Here is a 13,999-nt window from a genome sequence, read left to right on the forward strand (position 1 = left end):
CTGAACACGCGAACTTAGCTCAATTTGCGAAAGTCCATGCTATTGCTACACTATCCAACTAATCTTCTGCTTTCAGCTTTTCAAGCCAGAATCCCACGTCCATTCCATTTAGGATGCTACCTTGGGTTTGGTCGCCTCCGAGGAGATGTCAATAGTCAACAAGTCCTGGTAACACTCTTTAATTTCTCCTCCTCAACATACTGGGCGGGGAACTCACCTTTCCGTTACGCACTTCCTCTGGACTGGGCATGAGGCCGAGTCGCATCAACTCGCTGGCTTTCCCCATCACTGGATCACTTTGCGCGCAGGCGACTGCGACGATGGCATTCTTCTTGACGTAATATGCAATGAACTATATCGTGTTGGCCTCGAAACATAAATCCAGGACGACCTATAACGACATACCTTCATGGCTGCGGGATCACCTTTAATGATTACTTCGTCATGTCCGCTGCCGACGCCACAGTAGCGCAACTGCTGTCCCTCTGCATATTCAGATTGATGTCAGCAGACTTCAACGCGTCAGTCGGCATCCGACGTACGAGCACTCCAGAATACAGGAACTTTCACGAATGGCTGAGCGGCTGCGGCAATTGTCTTACCCACCGCCCTTCCATGGTTACTTGCTACCTGTTTAAAGCCACTCAGCATCCCGTCCTCAGCTCTGACCGACATAAACACATACATTCCAATGCTCAACGCGTCTAAACTCTCCTTCAGGGCTGCCCAGTTGCGGGTACACCGCGATATCTCCGATGGCAAAAATATCGCCGCTCCCACCCACGCGCAGGTACTCGTCCACTTTGATGCCGCCATCCTTCTCTAGCTGGAATGTGTTCTTGAGGAAGTCGGTTGCTGGTGCTACGCCGACGCCAAGGACAACGAAGTCGCCCTTGAGTTCAGTCTCTGTTTCCTGGCCCTCGGTGCCTTTGGTCTTGAAGACGACACCATCGACAGTTTTCGGGTTCCCCGGGGATGTTAGGACGCGCGTGACGCTGGACGCCATATGAAATTGGATGATTGGAGTATTCGCTTGGTGGTACTGACGTTCAAGAATTAGTAGTTCATCAGCGGCCGGTGGAAGAAACTACGGACCTTCATGATCCCTGCCCCGACTTCCTTACCCAAGACAGCTTCGAATGGCACGTCTTCAAGGCCGATGACGTGAATTGCGCTTAGTCCTCTTTTGCTCATGGTGATCACCAACTCCATGCTGATGAACGATGAACCAATTACAATAGCCGTCTTTCCTTCCTTCGCAGCTAGCCCGATTGATGCATTGTGAGCGCATGCAATACAACGGCAGGACGAACTAACCTTTGTCAACTTTGACAGAGTCTGCCATGCCTCGGAAGGTGAAGACGTTCTCACGGAGTTGACCGTCTTCGCCACGTAACTCTGGAATGGGCAACACTCTGGGGTTCGCACCAGGCGCCAACACCAGCTTGTCGTACGAGAATGACTCTCCAGACACAAGCGTCACCGACTTGGCTTGAGGGTCCACGGATTTTACTTCCTAGTTTGAGTCAGCGCCCGCTCCACACTTGGACAGGGCCTCGCATAACTTACGGCGTCGGTACGGATCGTTACCCCGAACCTCAACTTCAATTCAGCGGCAGAGCGCCATTCCAGTTTGGAGACATCAGTCGCCAATGATTTGCTGAGCTTCGTCCTGTCAATGGGTACGTGGGGCTCCTTCGAGAGCAGCAGGATTGGTTTACTATATCCGTTTTCCCTTAGGGATTCGATGGTGTGGAAGGCACCCGCTCCACCGCCAACGATCACGACACCTTGACCGTGACCTGCTGCCGTTGATTCTGGCGCCATAATTTTGGGAGGTCGAGATATGTTGGCCTTGGTGGTGTTCTTTGGATCTGCAGTAACATTTATTTTCCCGTCCGAGATGAAAGCCTTGAATGAATGCAAAGCCGTTGGCGCGGGCGCATCTTCGATGTCGCCGTTGCAAACATTGAAACATGCTAGTTCACGGAGACAACACGTTATTCACTTTCATACATTGCGCATTAAAGGAAGGTGTACCTCCATGCCATGGGCTGCATATAGTCCGTTTGTTTGAGAAATGTACTGTGACGGGGCTCAGCGCTACCATGGCTCACCAGACAACTCGACCATCAGAGGTGAGCACTCCCTTTGCAAGCGGCGCCCCATAATGCGTGCAGAAAGCACTTGTTGCGTGAATCTCATCTCCTATCCTTGAAACTAACACTTCGCCGTCCTCGAAGGCGACCTGCTTCATCTCGCCGTCCTTGAGTTCGTTTTCATTGAGTACAGCTACGGTTTTGGTCGCCATTGTTCTCCTGCGTGTGATATCAGAGTCGAGAAGATGAGAGTACGGAAAGAGTCGAGATAGCGGCGGCCTGAGTGTGCGAGGAAGGGAACAGCGCAAGAGCATCGATCACTAATACACGGCCAGCCCGCCAATCAACGCGCGACCATTTGTCCATATGAGGGTGTCAATGGTGATGTCAGTCGTGGTGCACTGAAGCTAGAATCGCGAGCGCTAGTTGCACGGCCACGTGCTGCTTCTCAGGGCGTTCACGAAGTTCGTTCTTGTCAGTTAACGAAGTTCAGATGTGGTCCATGTAAGCGAGCGATGCAAACCAACCAAGTGTATATCTCGCTGTCGCGCATGCACCGTAAGAACTCCATCATATTTCTTGGCTCGTTTCTGAACTTTCGCCTCTTAGACATCATCAGTCAGAAAAAGTTTCGTAGACTGAAGATGAGTGCCGAAGCCTCCAATATTTCTGGTTGGGCCAAGGTTTGTACATATGCTCGAAGTTCACGGAGGATATCCATAATCTCTTAAAATTAGGCAGGCAAACCGGGCGTCTTGGTCGTCCAGGGCCAAAAGCAGAATATTGCGACATTCCTAGAGAGAGTACGTGGTGAGCATCTAGTTCTCTCACCGTTAAATGCACATCGAAGACTTACAGAACCGTGCAAGTTTTGAGGTATCTCGAGTTCCACCATGTTTCAACGATTCCTCTGGAGGCCAGTGCGAAGTTATGGACCTGGTCAGGCTTGAAAGAAGCTCCAGATATGAAGTTCCTAATATTGAACGTCGATGTCGTTCAGCAGGGGATGAAGACGTGGTTTAGAAAGGAAATGGGAATGAGTGGTTCTTGATTATAGGTACATCGCCGCATTGAACTGCTACCAATGTCAGGAGGTTCTTTTTGAGAGTTCTGTACTCAAATCCAACATGCTTTATACAGCTAGTATCACCGAGCTAGAGCTAATTCCCAACAAGTCCACCACACCCCTATTCCTCCTATCCCGGGAAAGTTGACAAACAGACAACAAACCTCTCGCAATGTCAATAAGGTCCTCACGGTATGGCTTTCACTATACAGTAATGATACGAGTTTGGAGAAATATGGTATTATTGTTCAAAGGCCACAAATAGTATGAAAGAGGGAAGCTTAATGTAAAGACGAGTCCCGCATTCAATCGTTTATTTACTGGAACTCGGGAGCGAGGCCATCATAAGCTGGGCAAAGCGTCCTACAGATCGGGGGGGTCAGCGTCGCATCGGCTGTAACCCACACCATTGTGACTCACCTCCAGTCTTGGGTGACGATCTGAGCCTGTTCGCCCTCGTTCACTTCAGCAGGTCGTTCCGCGAAGACAACAGCGAGGCCAGCTTCAAGATGCCAGTCGATATGGCACTGTGTTAATTGGGAGCCTAGTCAGTAAACATGGTCGTATTGACATCAGGCGTTCTACTCACATGGAGGAACCATGCACCGGAGTTGCCAGAGACTGTTAGAGTGAGGGTATCGTAAGGTTGATACCGCACGCGACGAGGGCATCACTTACAGAAACGGAATGTTGTGTTTCCACCGTTGACTGGAAATGATGCTTAGTTACGCTTTTCGCCATTTTCGGTGAGGAAACTTACTAGGCAATACGTCGCGACGCGGTGGGTTGACAAGGTTCACGACGTCGCTATTCGAAGTGCGCACAATGTCGAAGGTATGACCGTGCACTACGGAGGATAGTCAGCCATCATCCGGACGGTTCGAGGTAGAATAACTAACAATGGAAAGGATGCGCGCCGGCACCGGGAATAGAGACTTCAATAAGCTTGTTGGCGGGCAAGATGATGACTTGTTCCTATAACAGTGTGAATTCCCGATGGCCGACGACGTAAGTATAAGGCAGGGCATACCGATGGAAGGAAGTCTTGTGGTTTGCGAGCACCGCTAAGCATCTGGAGCAACACTGGAACCGAAGGAGAGAGATACGAAATGCCGTTGATATCGAAGAATGGGGGGTTCGGCTTCAGGCGCTAGTGAGTCAAATATTGATTGATAAGGACAAATGGAGCCATACCTGGGCGATGTTCAAGGTGATGGCCATGTCTGGGGGACCGGTGCCCAAGTTTCCGGGACCTTCCTGAGCAATTGGCTGGAAGCGGGCATAGAAAAATCAACAACCGTTGTACTGACAACAAGGGGAATATCACTTACGTGCATATCGGCATCATTGAGCTTGTGGCCTCCAGTAGTCGCAACTGTGGTGGGCTCGACAGCGGGAGCACCCTTGTAACGAAGGATGGCCCTGATCAACGATATGTCCACTACATACGATATTAGCATGCTTGAAACGCCATAGTGCGCGCAGTCTACGACTTACGGTTAGGGTTACCTGCGGGGTTTCCCCCTGTGAGTCTAGTGAACAAGCTGCTCCGTGAATAAAATGATATAAAGAAACCAGTAAAACCACGCACGGCGCCCGGATCCAGTAGTTGTCGATGGTCTGGTTGGCGTGGACGATGATCGACGCACGTTGAGCTGGGAAATGTGTTAGGCATATATATCAATACATTTAATAATAGATGGAAGCGTACCAGCATAGATATCAATGTTCTGGGCGGGTGTTGGGTCGTGCTCTATGCCGTCGAATTCAATTGCATCGAATGTGTGGTTGTCAATAGAGAAGGTGAAGAAGGGACGACATGAAATCTGGATGAGGCGGAATCTTCTCAGAGCGTCAAGACGTTGTATTTAGCCAGCAGTGAGGCAGCGCGTACCTGTAGCGCTTGCCCTGCTCAACGTTGATGACGGCGTAAGGGACAAGAGGGCCGCCCTTGAATCGTCCAACACCGTTGATCAAACCAGTGTCGGGAATCGGGACCGAACCAGTTTGGAAGAACTGGTTTTGAGCGTGGGGAGCAAGGTCATGATACCTAAGTTCAAGTCAGGACCCCTATCCCCTAGAGGTTCGTCAGGAGGGACTAACCAATCTGCTAAGGTGATGATGGTGCTCTCTGTAAATTCTTTAGTAAATACTTTTGATCAAGGAGGGAGTATATAGTACCATCATCAACATCGTACAGGTGCTTCAGAGGATCGTTGGGATCTATTGTGGCGTCAGCGCACTCCTGAAACGCCTCAAGGACCAAGACGCACCATAAACGATGAAAGAACCACGAAGACCGTCGCAATATTGCGTAGACAAGTGGGAGTGATACCTATGGCCTTCGTGTCAGCCGGGTAATACCATATCAAGGCGGGCACGGCGAACCAGTAGTTTCCGGTCTGCCCTGCGGTATCGAAGTCGTAAAGGAAAGTAGAGTTGGGGGGAATCGGGCACTGGTTAACGAAACTAGCGGATCAAGGTAAGTAGAGTAATAGACGCTGCGTGATTATCTGACTCACGAAGGCCCGTCCATGCCGGAGGTTTTATGTTGGAATAAACCGTGCCAATGCTATATCGGGGTCGTTAGTTGAAGTCTTGGATGGGTAAACGACACTACTGACGATGGAGGTACTGCGACGCATGCCAGGGTCCGTCAGTTCATTGATAGTATTGATCTATGGGGCTCTGTTAGAGAGGGGATATGGCAAACAGTCCAGTCACTTACCTGGACCTTGTCGTTCTTCTGCAGTATAACGGCTAGAAACAGGTTATGAAGATGTCGCCGTCGTTGGAGTCAGCGGTAGAGCTTACGCGTCCCAGGGAAGATGCCATTGACTGTAATCGCCCTAAACACAGAGAAGGGTCAGGATCGTCCCTCAATGCGCGACATGGCTAAAATGCCTCACCTGCGCTCGAAGCCGTCTGGTGAGACAACGTCGTTTCGAATGTGGAAGTCGAGTTTCTTCGTCGCAGCAAGAACGAAGGGGAGCGAAGCCACAAGAGCAGCGAGCTTAGTAGAGAGCACCATTGTGAGAATGTCTCGAGTGGGGCTTGGAAAACCAGAGGGCTGTACCCCAGGCTTTTAAGCTCGTCGCATCCCATCTTTGGATGCGGCAATATTGCACAGGCGCGAGCGATGATCGCCAGGCGTTCAGGACTGTGAGATGCAAAGCAAATTGAGTGACATCTGCATGTAGTTCCCATCGCCGTGGGCTAGAATTCCCACTCGATTGGAAAGGAGATACCGTTGAATGCAAAGCTAGTCACGGCAGGGGGTGAAACACGGTATGCGACCCCCGGAATCCACGGTCCTCCTATGAGAGCACCGATATTTTCATCAATGGGAAACCGTCGAGGGAACTGCGTGACGCTTACCTGAGTTACGGAATTGATTTTTGCGCATCAAGTGGCGCTAGCAACTGACAGGCCCACAGCCGGACGCTGAGGGCCCATGTGGAACATCCTTGAACATCACCACCTCCCCACCAATTGGTGAGTTGAGGTTAGAAGTAAATGCTCTGATGGGGCCTAATTCCCTTGAGATAAGATGGGCCTGAGAACTTGGTGAGCAATTCAGGATTCAGTCAGCACCGAGTCGATGGGAACATCAACTCTAGGCTCTCACCATCGTCGCGACCTCATGAACGGCGGAACATGAGTCAAATTCGAGCGGATTGCCGAGTGAATGGAGCTATTGAAGGTTACGGCGCGCTTTGGGCGCAATGATTTCGTTGAGCGTTCGGCCAGCACAAGGGCCAAGTTTGCCTCCGTTCTGACCTCCGATCAATGATCGGAGACCCTAGGACAAATACAGATAAATAAACAGAGCGTATTTCCAACGGCCCGGCCGTGCCTGCGTCATCAGCTTGACAGACTCTTGCTGCGTGCACGATATAGTTTACTGTAAGACGGTTACACGGGTAAATTAGACAATGGGAGTATGTGGTATGGTAGCTTGACTCTGTTCTATATCACTGAGGGTGATGTTACTCCTGTCGCACAGCGTGCGGAAGATGCTGTTGGACTGACAGAACAGACTACTAGGTGTGTCAAACTCCTGCGAAAGGATTCAGAAGACGAAGATGAACAAATAGAAAATAAGCACGCACTGCAACAGACCCTCCATCAAGGACTAAAATGCGATCATATGATATGATTGTTCGTAGGCGGTCTGTGAGAATTTTCAGTTCATTTCATGGAATCATTCCTACGATGTCACTCACGCGCTATGCATAACAATGTGCGACCGCGGAATTCACTCTGAATAGTTTCTTGGATCTTACTGTCGGTCTCTAAATCAACCGATGCCCTAGAGGTCTAGATCAGCACCAATCCGTTACGAAGACGCTCACGACCCACGTTGCTTCATCCAGAATAACAACCCTCGCATCCTTTACTAGAGCCCGTGCGAGACTGAGCAATGATCGTTCCCCAACGCTCAGGTTAGCCCCTTCCGGTTCGATCACCGAATCCAAGCCTATCCTCCCATGCGCGTGGCTACTTGCGAGAACTTCCGGGGCCGAAGCGTCTTTTTTGCTGCTTGGATTGCCGAGTAGGGATGACCTCCGAAGGGCATCCCATAGTATCGCATCATCGTACAATGAGAAAGGGTCTAAGTTTGACCTTACGGTCCCTGATGCCCTATTTAGCCTTGGTCATCGGACATCTGAGCAAGCATAAGCATACCACTGAATAACAAGGGCTTTGCGTGCTATTAGTGAAGGGTGTCGTTCTAGCGGATAAAGGACGCACTTCTTGGGGAATGATAGAAATGTTGGCACGGAGGTCCTTGAGGCCGATGTGGGAGATATCAACACTTATGACGAGAACGCATCGTTAGGTTTAGCCTAGGCCCCTTCGTATCCGAATGTATGGAAACACTTACTCATCGATGGTGATGCTTCCCGTGCACTCGACGATTCTGAGCAAAGCCAATGCCAATGAAGATTTTCCAGCACCCGTTCTACCCACAATACCGATCTTCTCGCCGCCTCGAATGTCAAGGGAGATTCCCCGAAGTACTTGCGGCAGCCCAGGGCGATAGCTGAGAAAGACGTCGCGGAACCTGATTGCTCCATGGGTAGGCCATGTCGTAGGAGGCTTTGTGGCCTCGATTTCGTACGGAGCCTCTTGCTCGATGAGGTCCCCTCGACTGTAGTGAACGACTGGAGATAGGAGTAAGACTTGGCGGCCAAGAAAAAGATTGTACCATACAGACCTCTTTCCACCGAGTTCATATAGTTCTGCGGGTGATGGGAGATTGATTACCGTGTGCTAGCTAGCTCAAAATAGACGACTCACTTCCACCTCAGCGGACTGACGTGTGACCAGCCCACACAGTTGTGTCAGCGATGCTGGAAAGTGTCAAAGCCTTGATGTGAAGTTGTGGATAAATGGAACTTACTTGTGTACGTGAGGACCAAGCCGATCTCTGCGGGACTGATGCCAGAGACGCCGACAACGGCTAATAACGCCACCTACGACTGGTGTGAGTTAGTGTCCTCAAATATGTACAACTGACCACGCACGATGAAGACCATTATAGCACCAAGAAAGTCAAGCCGTATTGCGAGCCACCTGAGCTCTCGTGAGCGAAGCAGGCTGGAATGAAGCGATCGAACGTACCTTTGCGTGGTCACGGTCAAGAATAAAGCCCGATTTTCAAGATCGATATAATAAGAGTTGTCGCGAATAAACCGTGGCATCTCACCATAACTACGGATGGTGGGGAGGCCAGTGAGGGACTCCGAGAAATGAGAGTATAGCAGCGATCGTAGCATGGCATCTGAGACAACATCAGGACAGGGACAAATGTTCAGCAAAATCCATAGCCCACCTAGTCTCTTCAACTCCCTCGCGCTTGAACGATAAAATGCAGCGAAATAGTTGTACCCCAGAGCTAGTACAACAGCCGCAATAACTTGTAAAACCCAGATGTAAGCATCTAACAGACTTTGTTAGTGGATGGTGGTGGTAACTTACTGAAATAGTGTTCGACGATAGTAATCACCAAAACAGCGCCGAACACATTGGACATCGTCAATATAACTAAGGCCTTCAGATTAGCCGGGGTGATGATTGAGTGAAACCGCACGTACACATTCTCATGGACACTGAGATCATGGCATCTAGTCAGTAATTTATACACGGATGGTAATGGAAGCACAAGCATACCAGGTAATTGATTATCAATTGCTTAAAATGTGGTCAGAAGCAGGCCAAAATAGCCAGAGTATTTACTCACCATCTATGTCTTTGCCAAAGACCCCAAGGACACGCCCCATAGGCTAGGTACACTATCAGCCCCTTTACACTCTAGTGACTACCGTGAATTTACTCACCGTCGTATCGAAAAATGACATCGGTGCAAAGAAAATATTCCTAACAGAGTCATGGTGCAAGTTTCGGGACACGAACATGGAGCTAGAAGATTGACGCTAAGTCCGCTGCAAACATATGGTATAAGTTATCCGAATAAGTAGCGTCATGCAATAATGACCCACAGGAAGAACGTGAACGTTGCTTGCGAAAGTCCCAGGCACGCGTATAGGATCTGGTAAAAGGAAAACGGTTTCCCAAAAGAGCTAGGGGAGCGTCAGGGGCGTCGGGAGAAGCAAGACCAAATCCGCCCACTTTGCCTGCCACCAAACCAGAGTGTACGAGTTGAGGATCTGGCTACTCTGCATCAATATTATCGATGCAACAATCAGTGGGATTGCAATATATCCGCGTCCCGCCTTGAGATATGTCCAATAAACTACAGGATCTCAGCGAACTAAGCGAAGGGTGACACTTGAGACACGTACCGCTCCATGACACTGAACCAGTTGTACGCTTCTCGTTAACCATGAGGCGACCCTCCAGCTTACCCGTACCGGCGCCGCGCTTTTCAATCCTAGCGGATTTGGATTTTGCTTCCTCGGAAGCGTCAACGATGGTAGGTGTCTGGGAGGTGATGTCCTCTTCTTGAGTCTCCTCGTGCCCCCCACCAAACTCCTTGTCAAGGCGAGCAAACTCTCCTTTCTTGGCAATAAGCTCTTGATACGTTCCATGCTCCGCGATGTTACCGGATTCCATCGCGTAGATATAGTCGCAGTATGGCAGGAAATGAAGGGCGTGTGTCACGAGAATAACAGCTTTTCCTTTGGCTCTCAATGAGCCGAGTATGGCTCCGTGGAAGAGGGTCTTTCCAACATGCGCATCGACTATTGGACGTCTTCAGCTCCAGATAAATCACAACAATGGGCAAAGATCTTACGTGCGGATAGAGGGTCATCGAAGATAATGATATCGGCGCCGAAGTAGAGTGCCCTCGCAATATTAACCTACAAGATAGCGGTGAGATAAAGATAGTAGATCTAGAAAGATAAGACGAACCCGTTGCTTCTGGCCTCCACTCAAGTTGATGCCTTTCTCACCGATCTAAAAACAATTGTGATGATGGGTATAACGGCTTGCTTGCAATGGATTTCATACCTCTGTAAGATCGCCATCTTAAATGATTGGACCGTCAGAGGTAGTCTAAATCTTTATTAGGAGAGCACATACCGGAAAGAACAAGTAGATCCTGGGAAAGGCATGCGTCTTCGATCGCCTGCCAGTACCGGTCTTCATCGAAAGGCTGACCAAAAAGGATATTGTCTCGCTGTGATAAATCGGTCAGAGTAGTCAGTATACCGTATCTAGTAAGTCGTACCAAAGTCGCATTCTGAATCCAAGCTACCTGAGGACAGTAAGCAATGCGTCCACAGAAAGACACTTCGCCTTGAACCCTTCGCATCTCTCCAATTAGGCCCTGTAGTAGGCTTGACTAACGTATTTGTTAGCGTCTTGCACGATTCTATGCCACGAAACTATTCTTACCTTGCCGCTTCCAACTCTACCGACGATACCTACAAGGCTTCCCCGAGGCACATTCATGGAGACATTCTTCACTTGAAATGGTTGCACATCATCATCAACGGACTCATCATCGCCCTTCTCATGCTTGACATTACTGTTAGCAACTGCTTCCCATTCGAAGGTTGCATCTTTCACGATCAGTGCGTCGCTCTGATCCGGATCTGTGACGAATGGAGCTTCCGTTATGATTTCGGCATGGAAAACGTTGCTCAGTCTCCCCAGCGCGTTCTTGGCATCGGAAATGGCTGAAAGTGACCGAGGCAGGAACATCATCGGTTGCCGAAGTAGCTTCACAGCGATTTGATGTTAGCGGATAGGTAACCGGCTGGAGAATATGCGTACCTGGAACAAACTCAACGAGGCAAAGATAACGGCAACATCGAAGCCATCTGTCGTAAGTGTGTAAGTCAGAAAGGCAAGCGTTGCGGCTAAAACTGGCGTGGAATAGGCGAAGGCGATGCTTTGCGAGGGTTAGTTACTCATCGCTTAATCGAGTCTGAGAAGACGCACTTCGCTGATGAGAAGTTCTGGATCTTGCTGATGCCCCGCAGTTCATTGGTCCTGATCTCGAAGATGCCTGATAGGGTGGAAGGATGAGAACCGTCTCCAAGCTCAGTAATTAGATATTCCTCACGCTTCAAGAAGGGTACCTCGTAGCAAAAATATTTGACCACGCGCATTCCAGCTGTTCATCGTGAGCATTCATTAAAGCCACAGGCAGTGATATCCCCAACAACATACCTAACGCTTCCAACAATGTCTTGGCGCGTTGGTCGGTAAATTTCATCGAGCGACGGCGAACGGCGAACTGAAGCGCCATGACACGTTCTTGGATCGGGGCAATAAGGAGAAACAGCGAAAAGCCGGCCAGTGCAGAGGGCCCGAGCTATACATCGACTGAGTATTGCATTGTTCATGAGATGATTGAGATCATACCTGAACCAATAGGATGATCAAGCACACCGTTACCTGAATCGGAGCAGTCCATCCTATACGGAAAGTTAGACCTCGCAATCAGAGTCTCGTGAAGACGCTTCACGCGTACCTGGGTGCTTAACAACGAAAGGGGAAAATGTGAGATCAAAACAACGAGGAGTTTCCAGAACTCACAAACCACTGTGCACATGCATCAATTCGACTGACCTGATGCAGTATTGCGTGAGAGGTCAACTACGAAAAGGCGTGATTATAACGTACATCCGTCGAGATGTGATTGACCAATGCAGAGTTCGGAAGCTTTGCTCGAGACTTGCCCGTGAGATGAACCCCTCGTTTATAGATGGAGTTGATTAGAGCGGCTCTCGCAAGAACGCCCGTAGTCATAGAGCGCCAGAAGAACTGTGAAGGGTGATTGTCGGCCGACGTACTCGTAAGCAATAAGAACGCCTTACCTGATGCTGACAGATGCTAGTGACAATGACAATACAGAACAGACCAATGGCCATGGCAATACCCTGACCAATGTTGGGTGGTTTGGCGCCTGCTGCCTCACGAGCTGACCGCGCTTTTCCAAAGTTGATAATAGCCTTTGAAGAGTATCATTAATTTCGTCGTCTCACAAACTATGCGAAATTTCATTACCTTGACCAAGAGAGGTCCCATCAGCTGGGTTGTATCGCCAAACACCTAGGGAAGGTTGTGAGGGGCAGGAGCCTGAACGCACGCGAACACTAACCTTGAAGGCTCCTCCAATCCAGAATAAGTTACCGAGTGTATCATTCAAGGCCCATGCTAGGCTAGGTTGCTTTAGTCCGTCAGCTTTGCGCCATCGCTCCAGTAGAGATGCTCTATGCTGAGAATAACGGGTGCCTTTAGGCAGGGACCGTAATACCCATGTCAAACGTCGAATTAGACTTGGATGAATATCTCCGCAGGCTATACCCTTGTTCCAAGCGTTTGCTTCTTCTACTCTACGAGCCCAAGCGGCATCCAAACGGTCGGATATGTTACCAGACAGCCGGGAGTCGTCCATCTTCCACAGATCGGAAGCCTGGAGCGTACGTTGATACCCGAGTACCTTATGCATGGGTCAGCGAACGTATCAACATAATACATGACTTGAAGTGTTGCAAACCATGATATCTGTGATCCATGTGTATGTAAGTTGTGCCAAAATCGACGCGTCGGTGAGCGGGATGATCTGGGCACTGTTTTAGACGGCGACAGTAATTTTACGTGAAAACTCACGGGCGCGTCGTTCAGCGACGTGCGCGGAGGCGGAGGAGGAAGTCGAGGAATCCTGTGCACGCCGATCAGTAAGCAACGTATACCAACTTCAAGCACACTATGAACTTACCATAACTGCCACCAATGGTGGCGAAGTCTGACACGCTGTATACCAGTGTCTAGCTGAACATTACGGGGCGCATCGTTTTCCTTCGAGCCGCTGAGACTTGTCTTTTCTGAAAGCGATGACCTGCTGTTAGCAGCGGATTCTTGTTCGCCCATCGTGTGGGGGACCCGTGGAGGGGGGAACGCCCCGGTGGAATTCTAATTTAAACATAACTTTTGATGACCCGTAGAGAGAAACGGTGTCCGCAAATATTCTATGGTTAGAAAAATCATCAATTGGTCGTGGTGGGCAAACGAAACCGAGTGGCCAGTTACGTCAATTCTGCCAAGTCCCAGTAGAAAGGAGATAAGCCGTATATGGATGTTTGGTTCACAGTGGAGACCAAACAAGATTGATGAGAGATTCAGCCGCTCACACCTCCTCATGCACTCCGGGCACCGAATGCGTCCAGTTTGTCGAGATCCATATCGTAGGATTCTGCGTCGTAGCCATGGGTTCGGCTTGAATCCATACCCATGAGTCTTACAGCATCGCGAACCGGGGAAGACCAAACTTACCACAGCAAACTCAGCTTATTCCCAAGGCTCATTCCGCGAGATTCCCCATCACCGGAAGTGTGGTAACACCTGATCCAAG

At 49.7% G+C, this 13,999-nt stretch overlaps 4 protein-coding genes across 4 annotated transcripts; 1 reads left to right on the forward strand and 3 right to left on the reverse strand.

Annotated features, from left to right (window-relative positions):
- Nucleotides 1-108: 108 nt before the first annotated feature.
- PC9H_009556 (uncharacterized protein) lies at nt 109-2,311 on the reverse strand (the record flags this gene model as incomplete). Its single annotated transcript, XM_036779055.1, has 10 exons — nt 109-165; nt 218-352; nt 406-485; nt 543-630; nt 686-1,042; nt 1,096-1,262; nt 1,318-1,516; nt 1,570-1,979; nt 2,041-2,054; nt 2,118-2,311. 10 exons carry the CDS (start codon nt 2,309-2,311, stop codon nt 109-111), a joined length of 1,701 nt encoding a protein of 566 aa, XP_036628444.1.
- A 339-nt stretch (nt 2,312-2,650) lies between these two features.
- On the forward strand, nt 2,651-3,150 carry PC9H_009557 (uncharacterized protein; the record flags this gene model as incomplete). The annotated part of the gene is made up of 4 exons (XM_036779056.1): nt 2,651-2,657; nt 2,709-2,782; nt 2,837-2,902; nt 2,950-3,150. The coding sequence occupies 4 exons, from the start codon at nt 2,651-2,653 to the stop codon at nt 3,148-3,150; spliced, it is 348 nt and encodes a 115-aa protein (XP_036628445.1).
- A 332-nt stretch (nt 3,151-3,482) lies between these two features.
- On the reverse strand, nt 3,483-6,196 carry LCC5_6 (laccase; the record flags this gene model as incomplete). The annotated part of the gene is made up of 22 exons (XM_036779057.1): nt 3,483-3,528; nt 3,586-3,692; nt 3,755-3,786; nt 3,844-3,873; nt 3,926-4,012; nt 4,065-4,140; nt 4,196-4,306; nt 4,360-4,434; nt 4,497-4,606; nt 4,663-4,697; nt 4,757-4,820; nt 4,877-5,010; nt 5,060-5,215; nt 5,269-5,296; nt 5,347-5,388; nt 5,439-5,500; nt 5,554-5,634; nt 5,688-5,737; nt 5,790-5,843; nt 5,894-5,925; nt 5,980-6,014; nt 6,075-6,196. 22 exons carry the CDS (start codon nt 6,194-6,196, stop codon nt 3,483-3,485), a joined length of 1,569 nt encoding a protein of 522 aa, XP_036628446.1.
- An 897-nt stretch (nt 6,197-7,093) lies between these two features.
- PC9H_009559 (uncharacterized protein) lies at nt 7,094-13,518 on the reverse strand (the record flags this gene model as incomplete). The annotated part of the gene is made up of 41 exons (XM_036779058.1): nt 7,094-7,225; nt 7,278-7,339; nt 7,392-7,477; nt 7,528-7,801; nt 7,855-7,870; nt 7,921-7,984; nt 8,054-8,333; nt 8,387-8,411; nt 8,470-8,522; nt 8,573-8,645; nt 8,697-8,745; nt 8,794-8,953; nt 9,005-9,088; nt 9,151-9,216; nt 9,267-9,296; nt 9,343-9,363; nt 9,413-9,455; nt 9,510-9,605; nt 9,668-9,752; nt 9,802-9,925; nt 9,975-10,373; nt 10,427-10,493; nt 10,546-10,590; nt 10,645-10,661; nt 10,717-10,813; nt 10,865-10,978; nt 11,032-11,358; nt 11,413-11,530; nt 11,581-11,647; nt 11,705-11,755; nt 11,812-11,956; nt 12,007-12,059; nt 12,116-12,122; nt 12,181-12,213; nt 12,268-12,408; nt 12,462-12,596; nt 12,652-12,696; nt 12,746-13,087; nt 13,145-13,210; nt 13,258-13,309; nt 13,367-13,518. The coding sequence occupies 41 exons, from the start codon at nt 13,516-13,518 to the stop codon at nt 7,094-7,096; spliced, it is 4,296 nt and encodes a 1,431-aa protein (XP_036628447.1).
- Between the last annotated feature and the right edge of the window lie 481 nt (nt 13,519-13,999).

This window comes from Pleurotus ostreatus (genome assembly GCF_014466165.1).
Source record: "Pleurotus ostreatus strain PC9 chromosome Unknown scaffold_7, whole genome shotgun sequence".
Taxonomy (NCBI): domain Eukaryota; kingdom Fungi; phylum Basidiomycota; class Agaricomycetes; order Agaricales; family Pleurotaceae; genus Pleurotus; species Pleurotus ostreatus.